Below are 11,194 nucleotides of genomic sequence, written 5' to 3' on the forward strand. Positions count from 1 at the left end.
CTAAATGCGGCTTAAGAAATCGGAATCTGTGACATTTCAAGGTTAAGCTGTAATAACATACTTATTGATAATCTTATAAAATGACATTGGACTTTTGTTTTTGAAAATAGGTGGAAAACATTGATGATATCCTACGTAGGTATGTTGTGGTCTGGAATTGGTGGATTAATCACACCTCGCATTACGGTAAATAATAAAATTCGTTGATTAAACTAGCAATACTGACTTGCTCTAGACATAAACAATGTTGTTGTTTGTCTCTGGCACAGCCGCCGTCAAAATTTTCTGAGGTCTTTGGCGGCTAGATTTATATATTTTCTTCCTAATCCGTGATCATCCAGCCTTCAAAATGGTAATTATTATTTTTAATCATTTGTTTTACTACGGCAGAGTCTAAAGATGTGCTATTTCATAATTTTTGACCCATATATAACTTTATTTATCCGCTTATCTCCGCTAACCGGTAACGTATTATGAACGATTTTATTTTTATTTACACATTTTTAATCTGTTTATAATGTTTCAGACTATCGGAAAGAATAATAAGATGTTACAGCACATCAACTATCGAGTCCGAATAGTTTTGCAGGATTCCAGAACATTTATCGGGACTTTCAAAGCCTTTGACAAACATATGAACTTGATCCTCGGGGACTGCGAGGAGTTCAGGAAAATCAAATCGAAGAACAATAAGAGTGCCGAGAGAGAGGAAAAGCGAATGCTGGGCTTCATCCTGCTGCGAGGGGAGAACATAGTGTCGATGGCAGTGGAAGGATTGCCTCCTCCAGAAGAAGGTTTGCCCAGAGTTCCGATGCCGGGTGCGGCTCCCGGACCCGGTGTCGGTCGAGCCGCAGGAAGAGGCATGCCGGCCAACGTCGGAGGAGCACCGGCCGGACTCCAAGGTCCCGTCAGAGGTGTAGGTGGACCTTCACAGCAACACATGACGCCTGGAGGGCGAGGACAACTTTCGGCCCCACCACAAATGCGCGGGATGGGTCCGGCCATGATGGGAGGCCCCCCTCCTGGAATGATGGGAATGCCTCCGGGAATGGGTGGAATGGGACGAGGCGGACCTGGTATGGGCGGACCTCCTGCTATGAGAGGACCGCCCCCTGGTATGATGAGAGGTGGACCGCCTAGGCCTTATTAAATAGTTATAATCTTATCTCGGTATAGACATTTGTCAGTTGTGACACTAGGGTAATAGTGAAAGTGAATAATGACTTGTAGGATACGCAACAGGTCAAATCTATTCGTGTCACTCTTCTCCGTTGAGGTAGTATTTTATCAACATCATCAAAATAATACCTGTGTAGATTGTAATTGGCCAATAAGTGTTCAGTTGAGTGGTGAAAGTGAGGTAATATTACCCGCATATTTCTTGGCTGGGCACGGTGTTTTAAATAAAGTGAAGGCATTAAATTTGCCATTTATTTGTGCGTGCAAGATGGCATATTGTTTCGATAATGCTGTTTTAACTTTTTTGAAGTGACAGTAATGTAAAATGAAAATGGTGGCTCTTCATTCTTGAAAGTCTCATCAAGATGTCAAAAGAACCGACAAGATAAATTATTATTTGAAATGCAAAACAGTGATACATTTATACCATTCTCAGTCTATTTCTTAACAGGATAACAATAATGCAACCCTGTTTTCAAAGCTTTTCCAGTATCATTGAAGTTTTATTTGTAGGTTTGTAAAACTTCATTCTGCTTTTGAAACCTACAGATTATTTTGGAACTATGTCTATAAGAAGGAATCAACCCCTTATTTTTGAATGGAGCATAGACTAGCTTGGGAAAGCAAATTTAATGATGTCAGTTGATTTACGAATTACTAATGTTGGTTAATTTATTGTGTAGGTGTGTTCTGTTCCATCCAACGTTCTCACAATGAAAGAAAATTTTCGCAGATCATATCATCATTTAACATAATATATTATGTAATGCCGTTTTTAAATTGGTGGCGGGACTACCAGAATGGTTCTTTTTGTTTTGCCTGACTGAAATATAAATTTAAAAACTTAATCTGAAGCTCTTCAATCGAAATATGTATGGAGTGTTTATGTTTGTTGATCATAACTAGCATGTGATTGTGATTCATTTATCGTCTACATCAAAAGTGCTAAGAGAACAGGACCCCTACATGACATATTTATCACATTTCTAAAAGTTGTAGATAATGGGACTAAAAGTGTATTTATATTGTAAGCATAGACTAAAATGAGGTATATATACCTACCCTACAAAACATTTGTTTTACGTAATAACCATATTGTTTTTAATTCAAGTTTCTTAATAAAACCTGTAAAAACTATACGGTTTTATTTATTTCATCCCTACAAACTACAGTCGAATCTCAATTATTCAGTCCAAATGTGATTAAGATGATCTGAAAAACGAAAAACCTGGTATTTAGAACATCGAACAGTCCTTTCAAAATTTTTCATGATTTTTTCAATAGAGGATTCCAATTCTCGCTGCTATGTAGCAATAATTCATAACTTCAATTTTCTTGTGGAAACTGATGACTGATTCTTCATTATATTTTCGTCTGCTAATGTTCACCATAAGGATCTATTTTCATTTTAAGTAAAATGTTTCTATTACATCCTTATCCGTTGGTTGTATAATAGACATATTTTCCTGTAAACATTCTCATCAATCTGGTTTAAACATTGCTATAAACCTAGTCGCTAAAGATTTGCTGAAAATGAACCACATGAAAAAACTTCCTTTGACTTTTACATTATGAATACGTGTATTAATTAAGGCTCTAAGTACCAAAAAGTAGTATTGCCTGTAGTTGCAAAATACCGAGTCATTGCAGTAAAATTTCATGAAGCAGACCTTTTGAAAAATGTGATTTAAGCCGGCTCGCACATCGCAACTCGCCTTGTGTGCCTGACGGCCATAAATCAAAGACTTCTGAGACTGCCGGCGAATGTTGTATGCTACAGCCTCGCACATCTGCCTAGCGGCAAACGTCAAACGTGAAAAAGGAGAAGTCTCTCGTCTGCCGTTTTTATTGTGTTGATTGTATGAACAAACGTCAAACGCTCACCGCGATGAGCGAGCAATGACAGTGTAGACAGAGACAGAAACAGAAATGGCCGATGGCCGCAGGCTGTGCGCTTGCGCGGAGGCGACATTCCCGAGATCGACATGCACGCTTTGGCCATTGCAACTAGACGAATGTCGCAGGGTCGCAGAGTTGCAGTTGCATCGGCCAATCTGCGAAGGTCCATTTGATAACGTTTGTTTCTTGGTTTACGATGACGTCACATCGACGAATTCGTCGTAAGACGCATGCGGCGAGTTCTGATGTGCGAGCCCTCTTACAGTGTGAAGCAATTACGGCAGCTTCTACAATTTTAGGTATTAAGAACTCGCAAGTGTCAACACACCATCGTCAGCCATTTTATATTAAATGCTGTTGACCACTGCAGTGCTACTTACACCATTATAAATAAAACACGCCAACGGACTTACAACGTCGACAGGTTTAAATATTTTGCTGTATTTTTTTGACTTGCTTGAGGCACTCAGACCATAGTTGAAGTTATTGGCGTTGGCATTTAAAACATTTTTGTATAAAAATGTCAGTTTTTATTTTTTTGGTACTTAGCGCCTTAATTAATACACGTATTCATTTCATGATTTCATCATAACCATACATCTTAAGTTAGATTAGATCAGACGATTAAACTGTATTATATTTTCACTATGTATTTTCAAACGCATCTCGACTGCAACATGTTAATGCGATTTTGTTGACATATTCACAAAACACATGTACTTAATGTAATGTACTGCCACACACATCCATGATTGCAAAATTTTTCATTGTAAAACGCCTGATGTTGCAGTGTATGCATACCGCTACTACGGATAGAGTCCATACCAGCGGCGGCTCCTCTAATACCATCCAAGTGCTACGCACCGCCTGCATCTTTGAAGACATCGCTCAACTTTTCATTGTTATTCATACGTGTATCACTCACTCACTTCGTGAACTATGAACAATACTCCGTTCGTGCGCAAAGCGATTACGATCCAAACAGATTTTCAGTTTGCACAGGATTACAATGAGGTCATTATATACTTCTTAAACCGTGGTCGAATGTCCCGTAATGACGTTTTGTGTAGAATTTTTTACACACTTAGATCGGCGCACGAAATTAGGACTCTAGAAACAAAAACACCAGTTTCTGTTTTATAACAATGCTGGCGAGTTAATTTTTAACAATTTCACATTTAAGATTTAATGAATCGCTAAACTTTTACGAAAATACAAATTACCGCATTTATTTCTAAACCATTCAAATACATTCAATAAACAAAAAAACACATCAGCGGTTATTTATTTGGCTGAAGCTTGTTTGCCCAGAGCGTAAAGTCGTAAACCGTGACATTTATTTTTCTTTATTGATATTAAATCATTTGAACTGTTTAAAAACTCTTTAAAGACATATTTAATTTACCTTAATTTACCTTAACAGTTCAACATTTTGGTCTTTTTAGACTAAGATATTATCTTAGCTTATTGACACAGCAGCCTTCGGTGATTAAGGTGACGCATCAGTGAAACGGCAAATAATTTTCAACTGCAGGCGCGACGAAATTTTGTACTCGCTCGCATTCAGTGAGAGAACGTCGAGCTAGAAACACGTCACTTTGCTTCGTGATGGCGACGGGCCAATTAATTCTTAAATCGTGTAAAGATGACTAAAAACGTTACCCATTTACTTTAAAAAGAAAACATGTCAATGAATATATTATTATTGTTACTAATAGAACAATAAATAGAACATAAAATGGACGTATGTTGGATTTATATGACAAATAATATTTCGTTTGACAGGCGTCATTTGCACCCGCAATCCGCGCATCGCCTAGCAACGATCTTTTTAGACCGTGCCTCAACTGATGTATGGCCTTAAGATAATCATGGAGAGACGCTTTACGACCTTTACTATGATAATTGTTACTGATTCCAAAGAGTGTGACACTCCGTACCCTTATGGCACAGCCTCAAGGGTTCCGTTGCCATGGCCGGCCCTCCCTCACCCTGCAGCGGTGCTACAAAAGCGACCTACGTGCTGCAGGTCTGACATGGCGGGAGGCGCAAGAGTTGGCGTTGAACCGAGGGAAGTGGCGTGAACTTGTGCTTGCCCTATGCTCCAATGCTGGGTATAGAAGGTAAACCATTGCGCACTACCAGAAAATGCTATTCTGAAGACCACCGGCCGCCACTGGTCCATACCATATTATAGCCATCGAGCCGCCTTCCATGCTGGTACAATAGTAAACATTATCGCCGCACGACTGCAGAGGGTCTGTCAGTGTCAGATCACAAGAGAGCAAAAATGGCAATCAATGGTGGTGATCATAATGAAATAATATTTTATCCTTCCAACAGTTGGAACACTATGCACTTGCATATTTCTGACAATGCGCGGGGAGTTCGCACGAGTTGGTACCTAGGCGCGGGCGCGATCGTACTTGCGTCTTGCTCTTACCATAGCGCGTGCATACAGATGTCCCCACTGAATGCGCGGGAAACGAGTGAGGAGCGGGTATCTCAAACCAGATGATCTTGCCGCACGCGTTTGGTGCATGTGTGGTATTCACTTGGCATATATCTTTGCAAAGCATAGATAGTGCTGAGCTTATAAATGCTGTACAGGCACGAGCACCATTTACCAGTAACCATCCACAACATATGAACAGAAAAGTCATTTCTAAACCTGGTTTCCTAATAATGTTTCTTATGTTATCTAATATATTATAATCAAATTAATACTATCGACTGAAGGCATGGCCCCCACGTCCTGAAGCGGCCCCCCAGGCTAGGATCTTTGGCGGGCCCCTATACTTATCGCTAAAGATAAAGGCAGTGTAATGCTTTCCAAACAGTAGCGTTTCCCAAATGGTGTATGTGGTAAAATTAATGTGTATATTTTTTGTATATTTTAATCAGGGCTTTTTTTTCCATTTAACGCGGTGGAACGGCGTTCCGGCACCTTTTTTCACGGTTATAAGGGTATAAGTAGGTACTTCCTTAATAAATAAATTCGTAAGGGTTCGTTGTGTTGATGAAGGCGAAACTATGGCAAAACCTGAGCTCGTACCTACCTCACCACAATAGCTCACTGTACACTGACAGAGTTACGGAAAGCCGTGTGTACTGTTGTCAGTATAAGCAAGACTATTATGTTGAGATGAGTTTGCAAGAGTAGCTCACTGTACACTGATAGAGTCACGGAAAGCCGTGTGTACCGTTGTCAGTGTAAGCAAGTCTACTATGCTAAGTCAGGGCCAAGCTGGCCCAAGGTTAACTGATTTGTTTGAGGCTGCGTAGCGCCTTATATTCCCTACCAGGCGACCCTCTCCTCGCTGTCCAGCTGAGACGCCGGCGCGCGCAGGTAGGGAACGCCTCGATGGGAGGTGCCCGCGTGGACTGTAGGCGACGGTCGCAGTGCGAGGGAGAAAGTATTCAGTGCGAGTGAGAGGTCCCGCGCTACACAGTTTTATTTCAAAATCAATTAAACGAAAAAATATTTGCGCTTAAGTAATTACAATAATAATTCGTTAAAATGATAAAATAAGGTACAGGTGGAAGCCATTTTGAATGTTGGCGTGTTAGTGTTAGTGAAGTAACCGTATAGAGTTTAAATAGCAAACCTGCGTATGTAACTAGCTTCATACGTATGTCTTTGCGTATTATGATTTTGACAGTTTGACGTTTATCGCATGGCGGCATCTGCGTATATTGTTATTTATGTTTGTTTAGTCAGTTTGTGTTACGATTATTACTATATTTTATATATTATTTAGTGCAACCCCAAGTTTAAATATGAAAAAAATTTCCTGTTACTTCTCAACCACCGGCAGCGGCGCCGATTCCGCAAATAAAAAGCTCAAAACAGTAACAGAAACAATGACAGAAGATATGGAAATATCGGTACATGTAGATGTTCCTGAATCATCTCGAGCTGATCTCGGGGATCAAGGTCGAACTCAAAACGATTGGCCAGACTGCTGGTCATTAGATCAAAAAAACGATTTTTGCTCAAAAAACGAATGGTTGAACGTACACAAAATGAAACTTGGCTGCACAATTTGCAGAAACGTTGGAACTCTTGGAACTGAAACGACAATGGGAATGAAAATATCCAAAGAATGGGCCAATAATGAAATCACGTATTCTGGGAAAGAGAGGAAGCTACAATTGGGGTCACTCCGAATTTTTTTTTTCGATCACAGAGGATCTATTGCACACAAAGCAGCGTTAAAAATCATTTCTGAAGCCAAAAAAAAGCAGATTGAAAATACTTTTTTAAAATCGTTATCTTGCGAAAAAGTAATAACCGCAAACATTTTTCGAACTGCATATAAAGTAGCTAAGGAAAATCAATCATTCAATATGTTTGAAAGTGAAATTAATCTCCAAGAACTAAATGGGATCGAAATGGGTCATATTCTCCATTCCACTAACGCATGTATTAACATTGTAAATCATATATGTGATGAAATGAGAAAAAATGTTTTCAAAGAAATTGTTCAATCGAAAAATATAATTTCTTTGATAATTGATGAGTATACCACCATAAGCCAAAAAACCACCCTCATTGTGTATGTTCGATGCTGTGTCGAAGTGTTGGAATGAATTCACCAATTAATTTGTTTTTGGATTTGATTGAACTTAAAGAGGTAACGGCAAAAGGAATATTTGAATCATTACTCCAATCTTTTGATTTATATGGGATGACAGAAGAATATTTAAAAAAATATTTAGTTTCGGTTGCATGCGACGGCGCTGCTGTGATGTTAGGTTCTAAAAATGGAGTGAAAAAATTGCTGACAGAAAAATTTCCTTCAATTATAGTTTGTACTAATCACAGATTAGAATTATCAGTAAGTGATGTTGTAAAGAAAATTTCAGGGATCAATAGATTCAAATCATTTATTGATAAACTTTATGTTTTATACCACGCGTCGCCGAAAAATAATAGAGAGTTGCATTTATGTGCAGAATCACTAGGCGTTGAGGTACTGAAAATCGGAAGAGTTTTAAGTACCCGATGGGTGGCATCTAGTTTTCGTTCAGTTTCGGCTGTGTGGAATAATTATGAATCCCTTGTGCGTCATTTTGAAGAAGCGATGAATGACCCTACAAGAGATAAAAATGACAAGTGTATTTACAGTGGCTTAAAGAACAAAATAACATCAACAGCATTTTTATTGGATCTAGCATTGATGTGCGACGCTCTCCAAGAATTGTCGGAACTTAGTTTGGACCTACAAAATCGCAATGTGAACCTTTACATTGCAAATCGAAAAATAAATGAACTCGTTCAAGTTTTTGAAGAAAGAAAACAGAATTTTGGACCCTATTATAAATGTGCTGCAGCTGCTATAAGCAATCTGCATTTTCGTGGAGTTTTACTTCACGAAAAAGTTTCTAAAAATGATCCTCCTATTGATCCGAAAATATTTTATTCCACGTTGAAAACGTCAATTGAAAAAAGGCTGCTAGATAATAAAGATGTTGAGTTTGCACTTTGGGCTCGCGTACTTGACCAAAAATATTGGCCTGAAGACATTGATAATCGGTTGACATTTGGAGAGTTGGAAATTAGAAACATTTCGATCAGGCTACAACTAGATGAACGAGAAATGATTCGTGGATTTCGCGAATACATTCTCGAAAAGACATATTCTGAAAAACTCTTGCGTTTGGTATATGCTCTGAATTCTATTCCCATTTCTTCAAGTGAATGTGAACGGGGGTTTTCGCAAATGAATCTTATTATTACCCCAACAAGAGCTTCGTTAAACACTAAAACAGTTTCGGCACTCTTGTTCATCAAACTCGTGGGACCACCCTTGACACTTTTCGATCCTTCAAAATATGTTGATAGGTGGTTACTTGAAGGAAGACATTTGTCCTTAGACTCTAACACTAAGAAAAGGAATCGAGATGATGTATCAGACGAGAATTGGAAAAAACTTTGGAAATCACTCTAAACTTTTATTCAAGTTCATAAATAAATACATTACATATGTATTTACAATTATATTTAAAATTTAGTCTTATTTGTACAATATATTTCAAATATAATGTATGTATTTTATTGTTTCTGTAGCTTTGTTTTGACTAAAATAAAAAATTATCGTAAAAATCAACCTTTTTTTGTTCGCTTCGTGGCATAGCTCCTTTAAATTTAATTTAAGTGACATTTGAATATAATTTTATTTAGTAAAAAGCTTTACATGAAGTGAGTTCCGGCACCTTTTTTTTTTAAAAAAAAAGCCCTGATTTTAATACATCCATTTGAATTATGGAGTTGTCGAATATTTATACTTACACAATTAAAAATTGTATCGCACAACCACATAATTGTAAACAATATTATCGAAGGAAAATAGCGCCGAGGGCGACTTTTTTTTACTAGTGAAGCAAATTTATGATGTGTATTTATCTTACTTATCTGATCGACTCGCCTCGCCGAGCCCCCAGGCTAGGGCCCTGTCAGCCCGCCCCTTGTGTTGGCCATAACTGAGGGTATGTACTTGATGGAATTTGAATTAAAATTTTGAAGTTTCGTACTGTTCTAGTCGAATATTTTTTTGCTACCCGGGTTTCACCATTCGGCATCACCAATTGCAAATAAACACTTGATCCTTTACTTAGTAGGTAATAAGGTTTTTACCTTCTTTTATTGTATTAATTTACAATTAAACACGAATTAACTGTATTCGTTGTCAATGTGTATTTGCCATTGGTGAGTGCGCATAGCGCCTGAAGATGACTCAAATGGAATAGTACAAAACTTAAATCAATTAGAATATAATGGAATGCTTGCACAGATATTCTACTCGAAAAACTGGTTGCTCCCGCAGCTTGTAGTATTAGTTATAAAATTCTCCTTTTACAAGTCCTTTCCATATTGACTTCATTGGCCCCATCTTTTGCTGCAAAGTTTTGCCATTTTAAATATGAATTTTCTAGCAAAAACTCTTCTGCATCCTTGTTTTCTTATCCCTGGTTTGACGACTGAACTGCGAACTGTCAACGCACGGTCTACTGTGGACGCGTTGCCCGCATATATGCGCACATTCCTCTAGATGCGTCTCATGTCACCATTCCGCCGCTGTTACCTGATCACTTTATCTGGTTGTAAAGAATTCTTGCATATTGTGTATTATTCAACTATGCCTGCACCCACGTGTTGATTCTAGCCAAGTACTTAAAGCCACATAAATATGGCGAAGCCCCTTCTGGCTCTTATATTTAATTTGATTTAAAAGTGCGATATATCGGTTGGTGGGATTTTTATTAATGGTTAGGTTGAGCCTATGTATTGTAAAAAGTATCAACTTGAAATTATTAGACCCGAATTATAATTATATACAACTCCATAATGTACCTATTCGAATATACATAACTGATTTCAGTTATGTATACCTATTCAAATATGTACATTATGGAGTTGTATCTAATAATATTTATAATGCATAAAAGGCATCTGTGGACTTTAATCTGCCTATAAAATTTTATAAGATGCTTATGGATTCGGCTTGATACCTAAATTTACAGTAAATACAGTAAAAGATTTATGAAATTTCGTTTTAAAAGTGGGGTGTTTTTCACCACTTACTGTGATTTGGCTGTGGTTTTTATTCTGAATGAACACACTTGGCACTCAATGTGTTCGATTCAATTTTAATACTAATTATTCACTACGCGGGAGCATTTTGTTTATATGTAAAATTATTTAACGTATATATTTTTTTTCATTGACTACAATCCTAATGTGGATCAAGGCCACCTCATGAAGAGGTTTCTTAACAGATTTTTGTTTTTTGAGTAATGGATGTTGGTCACTTGCTCAACCTATTAGGTCCATAATCCAAACATTGAAAAACATGTGATTTTTTGCCAGTCCTGGGATTCAAACCCAGGACCCCTGACAGCATGACGCGTAGCCGCATGGCCATCGTGGGTATTTCATTGCTTTTGTGAATATGAGCCAACAATTTTTTTATGATCTAAGTTGACCTCAGTCGGAACCGATTGTCAGGTGTTGCTTTCATTCTAATGCTGCTACTTGATGGTAACGAGCCATGGCATTTTACATAAAAATATAATGGCGTCCTTGAAATCCGCGCTAAATACCAACACCAGA

General features: G+C 38.0%; 1 protein-coding gene across 1 annotated transcript; it reads left to right on the top strand.

Annotated features, from left to right (window-relative positions):
- The first annotated feature begins 271 nt into the window (after positions 1–271).
- On the top strand, positions 272–2,316 carry SmB (small ribonucleoprotein particle protein SmB). The gene is made up of 2 exons (XM_085955204.1): positions 272–352; positions 527–2,316. The coding sequence occupies exons 1-2, from the start codon at positions 350–352 to the stop codon at positions 1,148–1,150; spliced, it is 627 nt and encodes a 208-aa protein (XP_085811330.1). The 5' UTR covers positions 272–349; the 3' UTR covers positions 1,151–2,316.
- The last annotated feature ends 8,878 nt before the right edge of the window (positions 2,317–11,194 follow it).

The sequence above is a fragment of the Rhyacophila brunnea genome, unplaced genomic scaffold (assembly GCF_057557595.1).
Source record: "Rhyacophila brunnea isolate RB1 unplaced genomic scaffold, BYU_Rbru_1.0 scaffold_5, whole genome shotgun sequence".
In the NCBI taxonomy this organism is placed as follows: domain Eukaryota; kingdom Metazoa; phylum Arthropoda; class Insecta; order Trichoptera; family Rhyacophilidae; genus Rhyacophila; species Rhyacophila brunnea.